Source organism: Cygnus olor, chromosome 20, assembly GCF_009769625.2.
Source record: "Cygnus olor isolate bCygOlo1 chromosome 20, bCygOlo1.pri.v2, whole genome shotgun sequence".
NCBI classification, from domain to species: domain Eukaryota; kingdom Metazoa; phylum Chordata; class Aves; order Anseriformes; family Anatidae; genus Cygnus; species Cygnus olor.
This window is the reverse complement of record NC_049188.1, coordinates 11,500,995-11,522,343: the sequence shown is the minus strand read 5'-3', so window position 1 is coordinate 11,522,343 and position 21,349 is coordinate 11,500,995. Positions and strand designations below refer to the sequence as shown.

The following is a 21,349-nucleotide window of genomic DNA, read 5'->3' as shown; positions in this document are numbered from 1 at the left end:
CGGTGCTCTGCATCTCTGCAGCCAGCCTCAGAGAAGTCATAATAATCCCATTGCACATGTGGCCAAGCCCATGAAATCGTTCCTCTGGGTCTGTTCCTCAGCCTGGCCTTAAAGCAGGGAGAGCACAAATCTCCTGGTACCAGGGAGACCCGGACCCCTGGAGAGGGGTTCAGCAAATTGTCCCCAGCACAGGCCAGCACTTCTGCAGGGACCCTGCCACGGGCAGGCACAGCGTCCGATGGCCACCTCGACCAGGACACGGAGCACGAGCTGCCTGCAAACCCTCTCGGATGGGCAGTCAATTATTAACAGCACGTGGGGCTCTCCTGGAAGAGCCCCTGACAAATGTGTTTGCTCAGGAGCAAACAGCTCGCAAAGGCCATGGAGCACATCTGCCACTCTCGCTGCCTCCTCCCTACCGCCGTGCTCGAGGTGACCAATACCACCTTAGCTCTGGCCTTTTCTATCTAAATGTTTCTGCACAATCTCTAATCAGATGTGTTCTTTAAATTCAACAAAAATCCCCAACATCTTCATAGCCATTTCTTTATGCATTCCACTCTAAGGCAGATAAAAAGTACGTGGAACAATATTTCTGTCAGTATGCCACATCAATTCAACCCCAGAACAACCTGACTGCAGTACAGTCATGGCCACCCCATCTGTATTCACCTACACAGCACGTAGCTCTGCAAAGCATTGAGATCTAAACTTATAGCTAAGATTAATATTTGAATATTTTAACAGATCTTGGGTGGGTCCCTGGGAAGTCTGGGGCAGCAGAACGGCCTCTCCTGCAGCAGCTGGAGATGCAGTGATTTCAACAGGTGTAGAGTTGTCCACTTTCCCAAAATGAAAAATCCAACCAGTTCTCAAAGCACCCTGGAACGTGCGCCTCCTTGGGACAGCATCAGATGATGCCAAACCATGTGCAGTGGGTGAGAGGATGTGCATGGATAGGAGGAAAAAGGTACATTAAACCAGGATGCTACCTTCATTCTCACTGAAAGAGCACTTAACTCACACTGTGAAGCCTTTTAATAAAGTTTTTGTTGGACCAACAAATCCCTTTGTTCTTACAGAAAATATCCGTCTGCTTCCTTTCAAGCAGAATCATCAGTCTGACAAGTTTGAGACATAGTAAAAAAAAAAAAAAAAAAAAAAAGAAAGAAAAGAAAATAGAACCCATTTCCCGTGCCAAATTATATCAATTCTGCCACACCTCATTAGCTTTCATTTAATGGAGGGGGAGGGGTTTTAATTTTAAACCTTTTACCTCTCGCATTAAACAAGCAGCTTCAAATTTCATTGAGTCTCTCTCTGTCTCTGGAGACATCTTCCACCGTCTCTCTTCCTCATTTCCAGACAAGTTAAGTATTAATCTTCTCTTGTTTTATGCTGAAGTGGCTTTGTATTGATTTTTAAAGATGTTCAATTCTCTCATATTTGGAAATAGAGAATCACTTTAAGTAGACACACTTAGCCATATTTTCTTCTCCACCCAAATACTGCAAACGAGTCTTTGTTGTAATCAATTTCTTCTGGACTTTGTTTGCATCTGATCTGTAATTTATAGGAAAAGGGCAGGATAATTAATGGCAAGGGGCTAGACAGGGCTGCCTGGGGCAAAGGCTCGGGCAGGGAGGCAGCAGCTCACATCAAGCAGCTCACACCACAGCTTTGGATGTGCCGGGGACTTGCGCTCCCTTGCGCAGCAGCAGCTGGGATGGAGACCCTGGAGCCATCCTTGCTGCCCTGCTACCCCAGGCAAAACAAGCTGCCAGCTAAAAGGTTAAAAAAGGTTAAACATTTTATTTCTAACTCGCTCTACCCTAAGAGCAGCAAAGGACCGGATCAGGAAGCAGCAGGTGCCACAAAGCCCCTTCCCGTGCCCGCAGCACAGAGCACAGCTCCAGCCAGGGCAGCCCCCGCACCAGGAGGTGAAGGCACCCCCAGCCAGCAGATTTATTTCCCAGAACAGCTTCTTTTACAAGGCTGAGTGAGCAAATGCCACAGTAAGCATCTTTAGGATGTGTCCTTGTGACCACAGCCAGGGGCAAAATATTAGCAAGGAAAAAGCAGCAGCACAGGCTCCTGACAGGAGCCAGGCAGCAAGTGAGCTGGACACAGCCCCTGGGCTCCGATTCACCTCCAGCTCCATTCCCCAAAAGGACTTCAAGTCATCCCTCCGGGCGGTGCACAGCACTTCAGCGCCTGGGATGCGCGTCCTTGGTAGTGATGGCCAGGGAAGTGAGACTGATGCACTCTCAGTGCTGCTCAGCCACGTGGATGATGCAGGTAAATGGGGACCGGGGAACTTCTCCCAAGAACATCGCTTGTCCCTGTGGTGGCTGCGAAGCTGCCCTATATGTCTTATATTCTGCTGTCTGATAAAAGGCTTCAGGACAGATTAGGGCAGGATAGCAGGGAAGCCTTCCTTCCCTAGTGCCTGCTGTTCTCACCCATCACCCCTGGCAGGTTGTCCTTGCAAAGAAATGGCACATCATGCACCCAGAGAACGGTTTCTGCTTGGCAAATGGGGGAGCAGCGGCAGGACCGGCATGGTGAGCCACGAGCACGGTGAGCTGCATGGCACGGGAGCCCCGGGGCACCCTGACCTGGGAGCAGAGCCAAGTCTCCTGCTGCCTCCAAAGCAGGAGCGTAGGCTCCTGCAGAGTACGGATGTGCTGTGTGTCCTCAGTTCATCCTTTACTCTTTTTAAGAGAGGATCCTATCAAACTGCCCTGATGGTGCTTCAGCCAGAGCTGCAGCAAGGGGCAAGTGCTCTGCCTGCATCCCGGTGAGATGCAGAAGCACTGCCTGCAGCTGGGGGCTCTGTGGGGCTGGAGTGACTCTGGACACCTCTGTTTTATGTGCTGATGCAAAGACAGCATCACCCCCCTGAGGGTTTGGGACACCCAGTCAGGGCCAGCACCCAGAGAATACCCTCCAGCTGGTGTCTACACTACAACGAACAGACATCTTATAAAATGGGATGCTGCAGCTTGAGAAGCTTAGACTGGAAATTAGGAAAAGTGAGGAGGTTGCTTCAGCCCTGGAGCAGTCTTCAGGGAGGCTGCCAGCTCCCACCCACGGAGCTCCCCGGCCTCGGGTGGATGGAGCCGTGGCCGAGCTGACCTGGTGCTGGAGCTTGGAGCAGGGAGCTCGGGGATGCCTCCCAGCCCCAGCCGGCCGTTCTGGGCTCCCCTGAGCCTTTGTCCTTCCTGTAAGCATTCAATGTTACCTCGACAGCGACTAAATAACCTTTGAGTTAAGCAGCTGCCACTGTTTTATGAAGAAATAAATCTCTCTCTAAAATTGCCCTGACGTTTTTGCTTCAGAGAAAACAGTTTTGCAGCTAACTATGAAACTGAATCCCAAGGGGCTGGAGAGAACTCATTTCAGGTTGGAACAATTATACACCGTGATTAATAAATCACCTGGGTGGCCAGATCATTTATGCAACGCTTGGCATTTTATTCTGGACACTTTGCTAAGAAAGAAGGATCTGAAAATACCAGACTGTGACAAGATCAAGCCTTCATTCCCAATATTACAGAACCTCCCCCTGAATAAATTATATGATTAATATTATTGAAAAGCTGTACATTTACGGAATAGCTTTGGCTTTTGTGTTAATTCTTCAGTGAGATTGAATTGCCCAGGCTGCCCAGAGCCGCCTATCGACCTCCCGCAGCTGCTGATGAGCGCATTTGCAGTGGGGAACGCCGGCCAGAGCCCCAGCACCCGCAGCCTGAGCAGCCCAGCCCTGGTGACTCAGGGCTTCTGCAGGCAGGCCCGCGGCCAGGCGCTGCCCCGCCAGGCGACGCAGGATGCGGCCCGCGAGCCCTCTGCACCTCCCCTGGTGAGGGATTTACGGCCGCCTCGCTCACGAGAGGCAGCGCCATAAATACACGAGATGTGCCAAGCAGTGGTGGTGCCGCAGGAGGGCTGGGGGTCCCGGGCCCGAGCCTCCCCAGCACCTGCTGAGCCCCCAGCTGGGTGCTCGCCCCTGCCCATCGCGGGGAGCTGAGCAGGGGGTTGGAGAGCCAGGGAGGGGAGCGGTGCAGCAGCAGATGCCTGAGATCCTCACTGCCACACAGCTGCTACCCCTCAGCAAACAAGACGGCTTCATTTTACATCACGGTGTCAGAGCCTTCCCTTCCTCAAATGCGAAGCACAGCCTCTGCAAGCAAAGCCCTCAGCATCCCGGCCAGAGCCTGCAAACACCCCCCGTGCCCAGAACCCCCCGGCCAGCCCTGCCCCGCGCTCCTGGCTGAGCTGCCCCAGAGCACGGCCACACAGCCAGGGTGCAGGACAGGGACCATGCACTGCCCCTGCCCTGCCCGCACCTCCAGCACCACAGAGCAGAGGGACAAAAGGAGAGCACCAGCAGCGCAGACTGAAAGACAGGAATAGTAATCAATCTTCTGCAAAAGGGGCAGTCACATTCCTATTTTCCTGGCATAAGAAGAAAAGATTTTGGAGCTTGCAAACTAGGGGGAAGGCGATTATAGCATTTCAAAATGTGCTGCAGAAAGAGGATAAGAGTGCATCCACGTTTAAGAGAAGTATCATGAGAAACAGAGCTTTAGATTATGTTACATCCAGCCCTAAGTAATCTGATTAGAGATTTATTTTATGGCTTCAGTTAGAAAGACATAGGGAAAATACCAAGAAAACAGGAGGCAGATATATATATTTTTCCCTTCAGATGAAGCATCCCTATGCATCCGGAGCTGACAAATCCCCAGAGCAACCATTCAGGCACTGACATATGCATCGAGAGCAGTAAAAGGTGACTTTGGGAAAGCTTAATTACTTTTCAAATTACAGCTGGATACAGAAAACCCACCAATTAGACAAGAAAACTTCCAACCTGGTTTTGTTCTGGGTATAGTCCCTGCCATTCTGATGCTCAATACCCTCTTCAAAAACCAGACACACATTGTTACACGAGGATCAAGGTCATCGAAGATCAAGACTTTTGCTGCAGCAGTCTTAGGCTGGCTGGAGTGTTTCACGTAGACCCCGCGGCTGTAAAAGCACAGCCCCAGGATCTGCAAAGCAGCCCACGGGACTGGGGCAGCCGGACGGCATTGCATGGGGCACCGCGCGGCTTTTACCGCGATTTTCCACCACTGGGGAAAAGATCTGCCCCAGTCCCTGGAGCAGGCGCAGGTGAGGCGTGGCCCAGATGAAGGCAAGGAGCTCCCCTTTGGCTCGTGCCAGCTGATGGAGCCCAAGGCCATGGTGCAGCCTGCACGCGAGTGTGACCAGCACCCACCCAGCCCCCCAGGGGGTCCCGGGCACCCGCCACTCACAGCAGCCTGCACCGGAGACCGAGGCAGCGCCATCTGGGAGTCACTGCTGAGCTCTGGGCCTGCGGGCGGCTCGGGGCGAGGCCTGCACCACCACCACACACCAGCCAGGTCGGTGTGCACCAGGCGCATCAAAACGCTGCCAAGTCTGCACAGCTCCTCGGCTCCCGGGGGAAGGCCGCTGTGCCCAACACCCAGCTGAGAGCCCTCTCCAAATGGACAGATTTAATAAAAGCAGAAAACACAATTCAGTTGTTTTCTTGACACAAGGTCACCTGGTTAAAAGCAAGCAAACAAAGCTGTGAGGGAGGGACTGCAGCCTCCGCGCCCTCCACTGCCTGCCGGTGAAGGCAGCCCAGGTGAAGACAAGGTGGCCTCAGCATTTCAGCACGTGTGGTGCAAGCGAGCGTTTGCCCAGCTCAGAGCAGGGGACAGCCCGTGGCACTGGCAGCAGCCTGGGCCCGAGGGGCTGAGATGCCACCCAGCCCCCCTGTTCCACGGCTTCTGCACCGGGGCACCAGAGTGACGGGGAAACCAAACGCATCCACCTGGCTGCAGCGGGAGCCGCGGGCAGCCCCCCCGTTACACGCGCACACGCGTTGACCTTTTGCCTGACTTCAGCTGAGCGGGACCCACGGTGTTTCATCTCCCCAGCGCAATTATCAGCCTTCCCAGGAAATAAACAGGGAAAGCAATCAAAGCTGCAATGAAAGAACAAAAATTCATTACAAACGAATGACCTCTCATCTTGCAGGGAAGCCAAAGCCCGGTCAGATATCGGTACCCATTAAAAATAGAACAGGACTCGCATGAGCACAGCGGCGGTGTTTGAAGATCAACAGAACTTCAGATAAGCTGTGCGTAAGTGCTAGGAAGCAGACAGGAGGCTAGATGGGCAGATAGCGACGCTGGTGCACACGGGCACCCGTTTGGTGGTTGCAGAGGCTTGGAGAGAAGAGACCTCAGTGGGAAAAGCAAATGCAAAAGACCTAAAACCAACGTGGGGATTAGAAGGACCCAGAGCTGGCATCGCTTTGCCCACACACCTCTGCACGCAAGCCACAGTTTCTCTAGATGTGGTGTACTTCTTTCACTGCATCTCATGAGACTCCTCTCTGTATTTGCAGGGCAAACAGGTGAGATGAGTGGTTGGTAGCACTGAAAGCACCTTCCTAACACCTCAGATCAGGCATCAGTTAAATAAATATAACAACAACAACAATAATAATAAAGAGCCATAGCAATAGCCAGCCCGCAGAGGACTGCAACACCTGCATTTCCCTACCCTGGCCATCCACGCAGACTGGCTGGGCCCCAGCAGTGTCTGCCTGTCCCACAGCTGTGCAGCAGCCGGCCCGCGGAGGTGAGCTGAGTGCTGCAGAGGAGGGTGCTGCTCCCGGCCGGGCACAGTGTGTTCCCATGCTGGCAGACACCTGAACTCACGCACAGACCCTTTGTGCCCTGCGGAGCAGAGTCAAGAAGCAATTTAAGCTTCAGCAAAGTACAGGAAATGGCACTTGATTAACCACAGGGGTGCAAATTGGTCCTTTCTGGGAACCCAGACGTTCAGCCCTCCTGGAAGTGCTGCTTTGTCTTTGTTGGAGAGCCAGGCAAGTCACTCCTTGGTGCTTTACTCAAGGCAATTAGCTGTTTTCTACTGCTTGCAAACAGATCCCAGCTCTTGCAAATCATGTAGCCATTTCCATGTGACCAGAGCAGGCACAGAGGAGCAGCAGCTGACAGCAGTGTCAGCAGCATCTCTGCCCTGTCCCATCCCTGCTCACGCCTGTACAACCCCCAGCACATCACGAGGAAGCGGATAATCGCTGCAGTGCGCAGAAGATTAGCAGCACCGTGCCACTGCTGCTACACTGCGCTATTAATCTGACTTTAAAATGCACCTGAAATGGGCTGTCATCTGCTGGAGCACTCAAACTGAGATAATCAGAACTCCTGGAACATGGGCTTGTATGCCAGGATGAGGTCCGACTGCCAGCACCGGGCAGGCTGGAAGGGGGATCAGCAGTTACGAAACCCAGCTGGATGCTTTCCCACAGGGGTGATCCCATGAGCTCTGTATGGTGGCTGCATATCACAAAGGCATGCAAAATACAAACTAAGATATATCTGTGTTAGCACAGCGATAAAAAATGAATTTGTCTTATCACCTTGGAATAAACTTTGAGCACAAAGGACAGGAAGTGGATTTCACAGCGTGTGGCTATCCGTGCCCAAGTAACACAACCCGTACCAGAGCCAGCAGGAGGTCGACTCGGTGGCTATTTGCCCAAGCACCGAGGTCGGTTCTGCGCCTGCTGCTCCAGTGCCAGCCACAACATGCCACCTCCTGCTGTGCCACCCGCCAGCACCACGCTGCCAGGACACGTGCCAGGCCACGAGCAAATGCACCTCACTCGGTGCCGTGCTCTGATCGCCCCGCTCGGACGCAGCTGCTGGCCACAGCAGCCAGTGGGGCCAGGGAGGCACCCGAGAAGCGAAAGCCGAGCGAGAAGGGCGATGGCTGCCAGCCCCCCCGAGCAGCCACGGCCCGTGCAATTAGTCCTGCGCAGGACGGAGCGTCACCCCAGGCACACGTTTTGCCTTTCTGGGGACTCATTAGTCACACGCAGCTGTTGCCTCTGCCCCAGCAGCCTCAGTGGCCTGTGGCGTGACAGGTTTATGCTGCCCAGGAAGATTACCCAAATTACAATCATGACTTGCAAAGACAACCTTGCAGACTGAGCAAGGCCAAGCCAACGAGGGCAGAACTCTTCATCCATAGCTGCTGCAGCGACACTCTCCAGATCTGAACACCTCAGGGCTGGATGGGAGCATTCAGTTCCCCGGTCTGCCTTCAGTATAAAACCGTCCCTCTGAGCCCAGAGGCTGACAGCGGCGTCCGCTTTTATGGGAGAAGATCTATAGATAACTTTATATATGTGCAGATACCTGTATATTTTTTATATATCTGCAGGTTCTCATGACACTATTTTTGTAACCATTCCCTCTTCAGCAGCCTCCAGAAAGACACGGCTTTCCTAAGAAGCTTTCAGAAGGCACCTTCCCACCACACATCCCAGGACCTGTGTTCTGGTGCCGAGGCCGCCTTCCAGCCTCTGTGAGCAGAGCCGAGCGCTGGCGCTGACTCCTCGGCACGTTGCAGTGCCAACCGGCACATCATAAATCAAAGCCACTCAGCGGACAGGGAAACGGCAGCACAGGGTGACAAAGCGAATTGCCGAGGGCCAGGCAGAGGATCAGCAGCAGAGAGGAGAAGGACCAGGTGCACAACGCAGGCTGGAGCCGAGACCCCGGGGCAGCGCCAGCCCCTGCCCGCTGCAGTGCCCGTGTGAGCGTGCTGTGTTAGCTCGGTGAAACGCAGCACAGCGTAGTCATCCCCACAACAGCAGCGCAATTAAATGGAAATCATATTCTTGATAATTTGGGGTATTTTTTGCTATGAATGAAGGCTTTCTGAATAAACAAGTTTCAAGATTTCAGCGTTAAATTAAATTAGATCAGATTAGCAGAGGAAATAAGTCTTTACAGTACGAGCAGTTCCTTTGAATTTCACTACCAAATCAGTGAACTAAATGCCATCATTTATCATTAACATCATTAATAAAGCCAGATTCAGGATGCACAGCAAACAAACACCAGTAACGTGCCCAATGCTTCCAGAGCCACCAGCACCCCTAGCCCTCGAGTCAGCCCTAGCCCTCTGGGCAGGACACACACCCACCCCGGAGTCATTTTTCAGTCCCATCCCCACAGCCCACGACGGACCCTGGGAGACATGCGGGTGCTTGGTGATGGGGGGATTGCACCATGGGGAACGCAGCCAGCCCGAGCAGCGCTCCCCACTCCTCTGCACCCCCCAAGGATCCCAGTAACTCAGTTACTGTCTCCATCTGACAATTTGTTTGATGTGAGTAAGTGAAAAGACATAATTTGTGGAGTTAAAACACAGGTATTATCTCAATGACACATCCCCACAACAGGGAGCGTGCTCAAGTCAATCATGTTCAGAAACTGGTTTCTGTTGCTCTATGGCTTTTTCCTTGTCTCTTGCTCTGGATCAAAAAAAAATATAGAATATGATGTAGGTAGTAGCTAGAAAACTGCCATTTTCCTTGTTAAATGCCCTCACACTGCTCGACCTCATCAAACGGGAACAAGAGGCCTGGAGGAGGCATACTCGGAGCACTGGGGGCAGCCCCAGGCACAGCCATACATGGCAGGAGCTGCCCTTTCCCAAAGGAAGGAGCACGACTGCTGTACTCCATTTCCCAGCCCGAGCACTGCCAGGGAGAGGAAAACGGACACAGACCCCTGGTTTGATCCTGGACTTGTTATCACCGCACCTCATTTCTCTTGCCTGGCAGTAAACCTCCCTCTTGCTTAACACGCAGGTGAGGAGCAAACCATTCAGCTGGTACAGCTGCACTTGATTTTTGGAGCGCTGCTGAAGATCTGATGGACACTCTTCCCACTCCCGAGCTCCCAGTCAAGCCAAGACATTATTAACACGTCACCAAGAAGTACAACCCACGTCATCTCAGTGAAAAGAACATCGAGCTCAGCTTTCCAAATTGGAGAGGATTAACACCGAATTGCTTCTATGAGGAAGGAGCTGTCGTAGTCCTTGGTGTGTGACACCGGTAACATTTGAGAGGAATAAGAGAGGACTGTGTTTGAAAGGAGTGACCTTTGAGTCTTCACAGAGGTTTCATAATACAACCCTAACCTATTCAAGTACCTGCCAAGCCTCTACATCTCTTCTAGGTAGGAGCCTGAGATGCCCCAGCCTTTTACAACAGGCTCTAAAGATGTGAGGATCTCAAATATCATATGGGCTCAGCTGGCTGTTGCCTGTTTGCTAACTGAGGATAACACTGCACATTATGAGCCCCGCTGGAAATAAAGCTCTGGAGATGGACATTTCCTGGCGTGGTGGCCACAGGGCCAGGCCCTGCGGGCTGCCAGAGGCTGGGATCCCACTCAGCAGAGGGAAAAGCAGCGACCAGTGGGAGCAGTGCAGCAATTAACAAAATAACCATCAGGAATAAGCCACACCTGCGTTCCCACAGCCAATGCTGCCCTAATCCTGCTCAGGACGCTGGGCACAGGAGGGCACCAGGCTTCCCAAAGTGCACCCACCCCAGCAGCCAAGCAGGCGTGGGGGCACGGCCGCGGGGGCGTGGGGACACCGATGGTGGTGCGAGGAAGCGGCGCCCCTGAGCCATGGGTGCAGAGCAGCAGGGCGAGGGTCCCTGCAGCGCGCTGGGCAGGGTGCTCAGCTCCTGCAGAACACCCTGTCCTTGTGCAAACCAGGACGCCTGGGAGCACACATCCGTAGCCAGATGGTGCCTTTATCGCTCCAGCCATTAAACATCCCTCCCCCCGTTACACCAATATTTGCTTTTAAAAGGCTGATACTCTTTCAATCCTTCTGATTGTCTGCAAACAGCTCCTATTTTGACAAGTTATAAATATAGCAGGAGGAAAGAGATATATAAACCAGCATGGTTTATTACTTCTGAAGCAGAGCTAAAAATAGACCCACGTGGGGCTGCTAAGTCCTCTGGGCAGATGTAATTGTGGATAATCTAGCTTTAAATATGTGAAGGTTGTTTTGATAGCAACAACAACATTTCAACATATGGGACTCGGCAGCACGCAGCAGCAGAGCACGCCGCTGCGTCACGTCCAATGTCTCCTGCAAGCCGCGTTCACATCGCAGAATCCCAGCTGACTGCCTCCACGTTATAGCTTGGGTTTTTGCATTAATAAACCCAAAAATAAACCCAAATATCTATGGAAAGCCACCAACAGGAACACATCTAACCAAACACCAAGCCAAGTCTCAGGAGCATCAGTGGAGCTGGACTGGTTTCCCCACAGAAGACCTGCCCCTAACGTTTTATACAAATTTGGCTTACCAGATTGAACAGCTGAAAAACCCCAAGTCCTTACAGCTGACAGCACCTCTCTCTTCCTGGGAAAGGCTCCTCCGTCCCGAGCACGCTCTGAAACGTGCTCGGAGGATTGCCACGCGGGCGCAGGGCTGGGTGTCTCCGGGGGAGGCCAGCAGCGATAACCACCCTTCCCCGAAGGGGCGCACGGAGCCACGTGCGCACCGCAGATAGGGAGCGGCGCTGGGGCCGGCTGGATTTGGTAAATCCGCTGCCAGCTCTGGGACCAGCCTGGCTGGCTTGTGCCCCGCTGCCGCCCTCCCCTGGGATGGCCCTGGGGTGAGCACCCCCTGGCTCGGCAGCACCCGCTCGCTGCCCACCCACCCCCTGGCTTGCCACCTCCCAGCCTCGGCAGTGCCACCCGCACAAGGCGTGTTGTGCAACACGACGCACAGCCCGCGGCTCTGCGATGCTGCTCGAGGCAGGGGACCCCGAGTCAAGCATCCAGCCCACGGAGAGATGATGAGCAACGACCGACCCCTCCAGCCCGTCCTGCCCTGCAGCACCGACGCACCAGCTGCTGGTCTCTGGCTGGCACAGGTTGGGACCACTCCGGCTACCAAGCAATGGTGGCAGCCCTGGGGCCAAGGGTGCAGCTCCCCACCTGCAAACACTTTGCTCTTGCACACGAAGTTGGTGCCCCCAGCCCAGGGGCAGCCCCCGCAGCCTTGCCCCATCCTCACCGCAGGGGTGAGGAGGACAAGGGGAGCACCGACCTCCGCCGAGCTGTGCCTCACCAACGCCCCTCAGACCTGTCTCGACTTTTCTTAAATTATATGGTACCTCAGCAAGAAAGCAGCTCTTGTGCCCATTAGGGGTCATTTCTGTCCATAAAGAAAATAGGATATCATTAAGGCTCCCATCTCCCAGGTTGTTTTTCCCCTTTAGAAAATGGATGTGATTTTTGACGGCGGCTCTGCTCTCAAACACAGTGTCAGCCAACGTGCCCACGTCCTCCCCGTGCTCCGTGGCATCGCGTGCTGGGCTCTGGCCGGGGGGGACACGCTGCCACGTTGAGCTGCCCCTGTCTGTCCCAGGGCCAGAGGTGAGGGCAGACACTGCCTGCTCCAGCACAGGCCCTGCTCTGCCTTACCTTTAGGCACAAAAGAGAGAGAGCAAAGAAACAAACACACACAATCCATATCTATTTCTGGCTAAGGACATCCCGAGCAATCCCGAGCACTGCTGGTGCTCGGACTCAGTGCAGCCCACCTGGGGCACCTGCTCGCCATCCCACCCGGCGCCGTGTGTGGAGTGGGCTTGTCAGCAGCGCCCAGCACAGCCCCAGCACGGCCACGGGGAGCTGCAGCACCCTGCTGGGCGACGGGGCTGTCCCTATCTCAGCCCTGCAGCCAGCGCTGCCGCGAGGGCAAAGCCCAGATTTCAGAGAAGCGACGGGCGGCTGGGACGGGCCATTTCCAACAACCGGCCCGCACAGCACGGGACCTGCACCCACCCAGGCACGGCGCTGCCCTTTCCCTTTCCACAGCTCAGGGCACCCAAACTGGCAAGGAAAATGCAGCCGACGCTAATTTCTTTGCATGAAAAGCAAATAAAGCAGCAGAAGTGAGAGTTGACTGATGATTCATTCGAGCCACCAGACGCTCTGTCCTACTTTCACCCCATTTTCACTGCTTTCTGCATTCCTCCCTTTAGATTACCAGCTCCCATCTTTGCTTCCTGGTGCTACAGGAGCACTCCTCACCCTCGGAGGCAGGGCTGCGTGCACGCAGATACAGCCTGGCAGCACAGGGGCAGCGCTGGCCAGAAGGACAGGCAGGACCCCCAGCAGGAGCCGGAGCAAAGCCCCCACCTGGCTTCTCTTCTCCTAGAGGCCAAGGTGCTCATCCCCACCCGCCCTCTGCTAACATCCCAGAGCAGCCAGGACAGCGAGTGCTGGTGCACATAGCAGCGCAGGATGCACAGCTGCCGGCTCCCGATGGGCAGAGATCCCCTGCGTGAGGAGGGACCCGGGTGGCCAAGCAGCAGCACCACCCACTGCCCAAGCTCGCTTTGCTTTTATCCGCTCACAGTCGGAATAAACAGCACAGAAAAGCCAAATGTTCGTGTGTCTGCTGCTGGCCACACACGAGAGGAGGCACCAGGCACGGGCAGAGAGCCACGGCCTGGCCAAGCCTCACGGGCTCCTGTGGCTGGGCTCAGCCAACACCGCAGCAACCGCTGCATCTGGCTCTGCGTGCACCACGCACTGGGCAAGTAAAGAAGGACATGCAAACATTTTCACACATGCCTATCTCCTCCCAGAATAAGAGGATTGAATCATATTGCTTGGTTTTGGATACAAGCCCAAACCTGTTCAGAGTGGAGCTTTTTTTTTTTTCTCTTCAAAGTTTTGGTGGGTTTTTTGAAATCACTCTGATTCAGCAAAGGACCCTGACCCTAATGCAGCCTCCCAGGAGCAAAGGCAGAGCAGCTTCTCCAGGGAAGTGTTAAATCAGACACTGACAGCCAGGATGCTCAGAGCACGTTGCACCCACTCCCCCACAGACAGCTATGGGCTGGAGCCGGACTCCGGGCCAGCACTTCACGTGCTGTGTCCTGAGGAAACGTGCAGGAGGGGAAGAGGGGAAGCAGAAAGCTTGACAGAAAGCATCCACCTCAGAAACCAGCTCCATCCTTTTTCCACAATCCTCATTAGAAAAAGATTCATTCAGATGCCACAATCCCGAACACTTGGTTCCCAGTGACCAGACCCCATCCCCGAAGGTCCCAGATCTCACTTGTCAGCCGCTGTTAGCCCCGCAGGGGCCAGACCTGCTCGCAGCGGAGGACAGCAACACACAAGGGCTCCGACCCTGGGACTTGGGCAGCAGGTGCCGCAGGCAGGGGCTGGCTCTGCCACCGACCCCATGCAGCCACAGCCCAGGGGTGGGCGAGGGGACAGGCAGGTGTCTCGCCCACCCCGCAAGAGCAGGATGCGGCCCCTCCGCCGAGTTCCTCAGATTCAGCAGCAGCAATGGAAAGCAGTGATGCTGCACTCCCCCCAAGGTTTACGCTGACATTTTTAAGGGATTGCTCCATTTCAGAGTGAAATCTGCTTCTTCATCCCTCACTGCCATATGAGGGCACATGAAACGCCGCGAGAACCAAACCAAACAATCGCAAGGGAAAAGACAGATGATTTATGACTGCCGCAGATGGTTTAAGTTTCCAGTGAGACTTTACAAAAAATCAGGGGCAAGACTACAGTCAGGTGACCAAAAAAGATGGCCCAGGAAAAAAGCTCAGAAAAACTTGCCGTGATTAGATGGGCCACGCGCACACCAATAACAGCTGAAACACCTGCAGCGGAGCCGTCAGCAATGGGGCGGTGTCGCTCGAGGGTGAGACGAGCGCCCCGGCGGGACGGGGTGGCGCACATCGAACCGCCTCCACCTCGCCGGGTGCCCGGTACCCGCCCTGCCTGCTCTCAGCGGGGAAGTTTGAGCCCCCCCGCCCCAGCACGGGCGGGAATCCCGGCCGCTGCCGCTGCCCCCGGGCCAGCAGCGGGGGCGGCGCGGGGGGGGCAGAGCCGGGGAGCGCCTGCGCCGGGCGGCGGGGGGGGCCCGGCCCGGCCCGGCGGAGCCCAGCGGAGCCCGGCCCGGCGGAGCGGGGCCCGGCGCCACCTGGCGGCCGCTGCGGGCAGCGCCGCGGGACGGCCGCGGCTGAGCGCCCCCGGCCGGGCCCGGCCTCCCCCCGCCGCCCCTCTCGGAGCGCGCAGCGGCGCTGTCCGGCTCGGGGCCCGTCCCCCAGCCGCAGGCAGGGCCGGGGAGAGGCCGAAGGGCGAGCCCCGTGAGATTCCCGTGGAAATCCTAGCGATTTGGCGCTGAGGAGGGCAGATTTTTAAAGCTACAGATCCGTCTGCAGCCGCCCCGCGACGCACGGGCACCTGCCCCGGGTGGCCCAGGCTGCGCCGCCCCAGCACCGCCAGCACGGCCCCTCTCCTCTCAGCAGGCCACAACACAACCAGAAGCCGCAGCAAACGCTCGGCAGCACGCCCGTGTGCGGAGCACCCCAGCTGCTCTCCCCCCGGCTGGTGGGACCGAGGCGCCCGTCCCGCAGCGTGCCGCGAGCCCCGGCGGGTGCTGCGCAAACACGGCGAGTCGGGGACGCGTCCCCTTTACCTCAAGGCAGAGAAGAAGAAGATGTAAAAGGACAACCGACAAGTCGCAGAGGAGAGGAGGGCAGCAAAGCCAAGCCCTCGCGTGGCTCCTCGCCAGCCCTGGTGGCTGCTGCCGGCCCCGGCTGCCTGCCCGGCTCGGGGCAGGGTCCCCCCGTGGCCACCCGCGGGGACACCCGGCGGGGCCGTCACCTCCTGCCAGGAGCCCGGCGGCCGGCTCCCGTACGCGAGACCTCGGTCCTGCGAGCAGGGGCAGCAACGTGTGGGGAAGGGGACGGGAAGGAACAGCAAAATGCAGAACAGAAATCACCGGCAGCCTTTCAAGTCTGCCGCAAGCCCGAGGCGCTGTCGGCCCCAGAGCCCCCAGCAATACCAGCTTCCCCCAGCTGGGACCCGGCCCCGGCTTCCAAAGACGTGGAACCTCCGGCAGAGCCCAGAGGAGCAGCACGGAGCTCATCCAGCGCCTTCCACAAGTGCTCACCCCGGGAGCCGCAGAAACTCTTCGCGCACCCAAGTCGCACACCAGCCCCACGTGATCGGTTTCTTCTCTTTCATTTCCGCACCGCAGCTTTAATAATTTACCTAGCAGCCAGGCTGCTGAGGGGATCACCTCTGGAAGCTTCACTCGGCAGATTCTGCAGCCCAGAAGATACGCAGTTACAAAACAAAATGAAAAACAAAGCCTGCCTCCGTCTGCTGGAGACAGCTGCTTTTCAGGCACTGCTGGTAGCGTCTTTTTGCAGCGGAGTTGAGGCCCAGCTGTAACGCATGTACTCCTACAGCCAGGGTATAATTGCAAAGCATACATTTGCATGCAATTACCCATCTTAAAGGTGGTAGTAAAATCAAAGGAATTTACTTGGACACAACCTGCTCTCCAGACCTTGTCCTCACAGGACCTAAGCACATACCTACAAGATTATTGCAATCATCAGTGCAGCTCCTGCCAAGAAACTAAATCACTGCCGCATCTCCCCATTAACACAGCTCTGGCCCATCAAATATTAAAGAGCCTCAAGCTCGGACACAGCTCATTTTACGAAGGTCAGGGCAATCTCATCTCTTTGCACCTTCATATTCTGCCACCATTCCCATTATCAGATGAGCATCACATGCTCTTCCATGTGAGTTTTAGCTGTGCACGTGCTAACTTGCAGTGGTTGGTGTACAAGGCTCCTCTGTTCCACACAGACATGATTGCATTGTGATTTTTGCTTTATAAGGATAAAGCAAGAAGTGATTCTTTGCCTGAAGGTGTAACTTATTTTATAGATTTTTTTTTAAATACTTGCTGGTTTCTCTTTACTGGTGATACCAAAGAAAAACTAATCAGAACCCAGAGGGCTGAGGAGAAACCAGCAGACGAAGGGTCTCTGAGTGAAGGACAGCCCCTGAGCAGCTCGTTGCTGCAGCCTTGGGAAGAACTGATGCTCATCCTCATCCCACCGCAGCTCCACACCCTGTGCTGGCCCCAGGATGTCCTGGTCCAGGGCAGCACCCAGACAAGGAGCTCGGGAGCCCTGGGGCTGGGGGGCATCCGCAGGAACCTGCCTGGCCCCTGGGAACCCTGCATTTAACCTGCACCTCAGGTGAGAGTGCAAATCAGCTGAGTAAGATCACCAGGTCCAGGGCTGCTTTTGGATATGCAAAGTTCCTTTGATATGATTATTTTTTTGCCTGGGGTTACATTCAGGCTTCAGAAGTGGATTTATCTGCAGTCTGGCTCCGCTCTCCCCTTCCTGGGAAGCATGACCTGCGCCATGGAGCCTGAGCGTGTCCTACAAGCTCTGCTGGCAGCCGTACCCTGAGGGGCACCGACAGCACCGCGGGTCTAGGAGCTGCTGCCTGCCCTCTGCAGGTACTGCAGGTGGCACGAGAAGAAAGAGCAGCAGCGAGCCGACACACGGAGGGCTTCTTCTCGGCTCGACGCCCCTTTTGAGCTTTCACATGGAGTAAGTAAAGAGTAAAGAAAAAAAATACAGAAAGAAAAGAGTGTGGTGGAATTGGCCTGTGCCAGAATCCTACACCTGCACTTGTCAAATCCTGCTCCCAGTCTCCATTGCACAGCTCCTTGGTGCTGGTGCCGCTGCTGGCAGCCCCAGGCCCCGTCTCAGGCTCCCAGCAGCGCTCCCCTCCCCACGCTCCCCAACCCACACCCCAACACCTCCACAGCCCGCTCCTGCCCGCCGCCAGGGCCGCCTCGCTCCCGCGCAGACTTCGCAGCACTTTGCAGACTTCCCGAGAGCAGCCCCTGGCCACGCACGGTGGGAATCCGAGCATCTGAGCTCCCTCCAGAGCAGCCCCCTGCTCGCCACACAGCCACAAACCCCGCGCTCCCCTTCCCCACCACGCCGAGCAGCCTTCGCAGAGCCGGGGCCCCACTGCCAGGTGCGCTTTGCAGCGGGACCGCGGCACAAGGCGGGGGCACGGCGCGAGCTGAGCTGCCGGCCAGGAGGGCACAGCCAGCCGGGCACGGCGAGACCCGGACTCACCAGAGCTTCCTGGGCATTGCGGAGGCCGAGCAGCAAAGGCGGCAGCTCAGAGCCCCCCCGCTGCACAGAGATGCTCAGTCTTCTGCGGCGCGTTTGCTCGCCAGTTGTACCTGCAGGTACGTCCCGGCGCTTCCTTCACCAGAATTAGGACGAGCGAATCCCTGGCCGAGATGCCAGGGCTATCAGTCTCCCTCCTCCCCCGATGCTCCCCCTCTGCAATGTCTACTCATTCTCTCCAGTTTCAAGTCTCTCAGACATATTCATGGTTGCCATAGGAACTAATGAAAACCAAATTAAAAAAAAATAAAAGGGAGAGAGATAGAGGGAAGAACTGCTTTGAAGCTGCGGTGCCACCTGTGCATTTGAGTTCGTTATCACAACCAGCAGACGCAGCAGGCAGGCAGCAGCCCCGCAGCCCTGCTCCTTGCTCGCACCCTCCTGCTGCCGCACTCGGTTTCACCAGACACCGGCACCGCGGGGACGCAGGGACACGCAGCCGCCCTGGTGCTCCCCATGGGAGGCTCACTGCCCCAGGAAGGCTGCCCGGGAGCCAGCAGTGATGGGACCACGGTGGGGACCCTGCAGCGGCCCGCTGCACCGGGGTCCCCTCTGCAGCCAAAGGCTCCGGGCCACAACCAGCAGCCACTCGCTGTTCCGCCTCCGCCAGCTTTCCACAAGTCAATATTGATGTTTGCAGCATGCACGAGGCTTCTTGAAGTGCTCCTTGGCTTGTAGGAAGCAGCTTGTCTTTTTGTTAACAAGTTATAGAGCAGAGAAAATTGCCTACGCCTGGTATCCTAGCCAGAAGGCTGCAGTAATAAAAAGAGGGCGTTAGAAACCAAAACTACTTTTTTTTTTTTATTTTAAGGGCTTTTACAAATATCTAATGTGGCTCTGGCTGGGCCCCAATTACAGAAACATTTAATGATGCAATCTGTCCACAAAGCAGAAGCGTTAAGAGGTTGTGGAAAGCATCAGCTGCAAATGCCGGGGATGGAACAACTCCAGGGGACGCTCAGCTGAGCAAACGTGCGGCTCGGGCTGGCAGGCGAGGCCGGGCAGCTGGCAGCCCTGCTCGCGACAGGGACCGGAGATGGGGGAAAGGAGCTCCTGCTCCACGGAAAAGCTTATCGCTTGGAGGGGTCACTGGTTTTGTGTAAGTGACAGCACTGGGAGCAGAAGGGAAAACACAGCAGCCCAGGGCACGGCTCCTGGCTGCAAGCTCACCCTTGCAGCAGGAGGCCAGGCCGAGCCGGGCCGTGCTGGGCCGGGCTGTGGCTCCCTCTGCAGCCACAGGCACCCCCCGCTCCCCAGGAGCTGCAGCTCAGCACGGCTCTGGCAGCATTTCATGAGCGTTTAAAATCATCTCTCAGCCCTGCCTTTGAAGTAAGCGTTTTCATTCCTCTATTGTGCTCTGAGAGGCTTTGCAGACATGCAAAAATCAATTTCCCCATGAGAAATTCATCTCCCCGCACGCCTGGGGGAGGAGAGAAGCACAGCTCCCAGGTCCTCTCCCCGCCGACAGCAGGAGCTGATGTGACCCCGGCTATAACTGAAGGCACCGGGAGAGGGGACGCCGGGCAGATGTCGCATTGCCGAGCATGGAAAACAAAGCGAGTACTCGAGCCTGCACAGCCTTGTGTTATGTCATATCCGTGTTTGGGGGCAGGTGACACATTTCAGCAGCAAAGATCTTTCGCTATCACCAAAAATGCATTATGTAGGGAAAAGACTCAACATCAGCAGCTGCCCCAGATACCTGCTGTCCTCAGGCAGGAGCAATGCCGGTGGGGAGCAGCCGGGGCTGAGCATCACTGAGCTCACCGCGAGCTGCCCAGGCACAGCTCGCGGCGCAGCCCCAGCCCTGCAGCCCCCGAGAGCCATGGGTGCCCCCCAGAACCCCACACCTCGCCACCTCTCCCAGGGTTGGACCCCAGCACTCGCTGCGGGCAGAAGCTGCGGTGCACCACAGTCTGAGCAGGCAGCCATGCATGGGCATTAATTGCCCCACACGGTTGGCAAAGAAGTTTAAACACATTTCTGCAGCAGAACTGCTGCACAGGCCCTGAAAAATAAATAATAAATAAATAAAACAGGGCAGCAGTGTTCATGGCACAGCTAAATCCTTCCCAGCACCATGGGAAAAGAAAACTCACCAAGATGCCCCCCCCCATGCTCCTGAAAGCTGTAAACGTCGATTTAAACTTCTCATTAGTTCGGTGAAAACCTGAGCAATGAGCTTAGTAACAGCATTTCTGTTGTGCTATTTACAAAGGGCATTTTACAGGCTTATTCAAGCAGCAGGTTCCCTGAAGGCTTTCTGTATACTTTTCCATTAATGAATAATTTGCACAAGTAATGATTATAAAGGGAAACTGCATGAGCAGTTACCCACACGTATTACCTTGAACTCAAGGGAGGCTTGGCCAGAATATTTCTATATTAGCACACAGTAGTGTTAACAGTGCTGGGAGCCACAGGAGTGCTTGCAATGGAAAATCCCTGGCTCGGGAAGCAGGAGGGAGGCACAGCATGGGCAGGGCCCGGCGTGAGAGGCATCCCTGGTGCCACAGGAGGAGGTTGTTTCCTTTAATGCTGAAACCTCCAGGAAAGCCACGGCTGCACTGATAAAAGACAATTCCCCGGCAAAGCATCAAGTCACTGGGATGCTCAGGGGCTGTCTGGGTGGAGCTGGCTCAGACCCCCTGCTCTGAACAAATTCCATCTTCAAGCTTATTTTCTGGAACAAGCACAGCTTTCGCAGCCACGTTGCCCACTGCCCTCACACCAGCCGAGGGGACGGGCAGCAGCCCCCTGCCGGGCAGGGGGTCCCGCACGCCTCAGCCCACCTCCCTGCAGGCACGGGATCTGCCCCGCGGCCGCTGTCCTGGGCAGCGCCACCCTCGTGCCATCAGATCTCAGCGGGTCTGCGGCAAGCCCGAGGCAGCCCCGCGGAGCGGCACCACCACCCCGGGGACCCCCACGGACAGGGACAGCCGGCACTCCCCCAGCAGCCCACGGGGGACAGCAGGGTAAGGGGCACCGCACATCCTATATCCCACCGGGAGCTGCCCCCTCCCAAAACTGTGAGATCCAAATCCCAACCAGAGCTAACCCAGACCTTGCTGACGTTACAGCCGGCAGCCTGCCCTGCCAGCTCCCATTCCCACCCCTCCAAGTCCAATGTCCTGTGAATTCCACCATGCGTGCCTTAAACCCGCTAAAAATACAGCATTCATATCATCCTGTTCACCATAACCACTCGCTGCATGCATCACCTTGGACTTCAAGGAGCAGGGGCTGTGTGACGCGCACAGAAACAGCTCCACGAGCAGGCAGACAGGGAGGGGACAGACACACTGCCCTGCACGGCTCCGCTCTGCCCAGGCCGGTGCCGCAGGGATGGGCACAGGCACAGCGCGGGGCTAGCACCACGAGCCC

At 56.0% G+C, this 21,349-nt stretch overlaps 1 protein-coding gene across 8 annotated transcripts in view; it reads right to left on the bottom strand.

Annotated features, from left to right (window-relative positions):
• The window catches only part of RAP1GAP2 (RAP1 GTPase activating protein 2), an 83,733-nt gene that overhangs the window by 40,012 nt on the left and 22,372 nt on the right, over positions 1-21,349 (bottom strand). The window contains exon 1 of one of the 8 annotated variants that reach the window (XM_040532425.1): positions 11,264-12,383. The exons of 6 other annotated variants lie outside the window; for them this stretch is intronic. In XM_040532425.1, coding sequence (XP_040388359.1) covers positions 11,264-11,973 — 710 coding nt within the window. In that variant the 5' untranslated portion in view covers positions 11,974-12,383. Of the gene's footprint in view, positions 1-11,263; positions 12,384-21,349 lie in introns of those variants that run through there. One more of the 8 variants, XM_040532424.1, reaches the window with a different exon arrangement.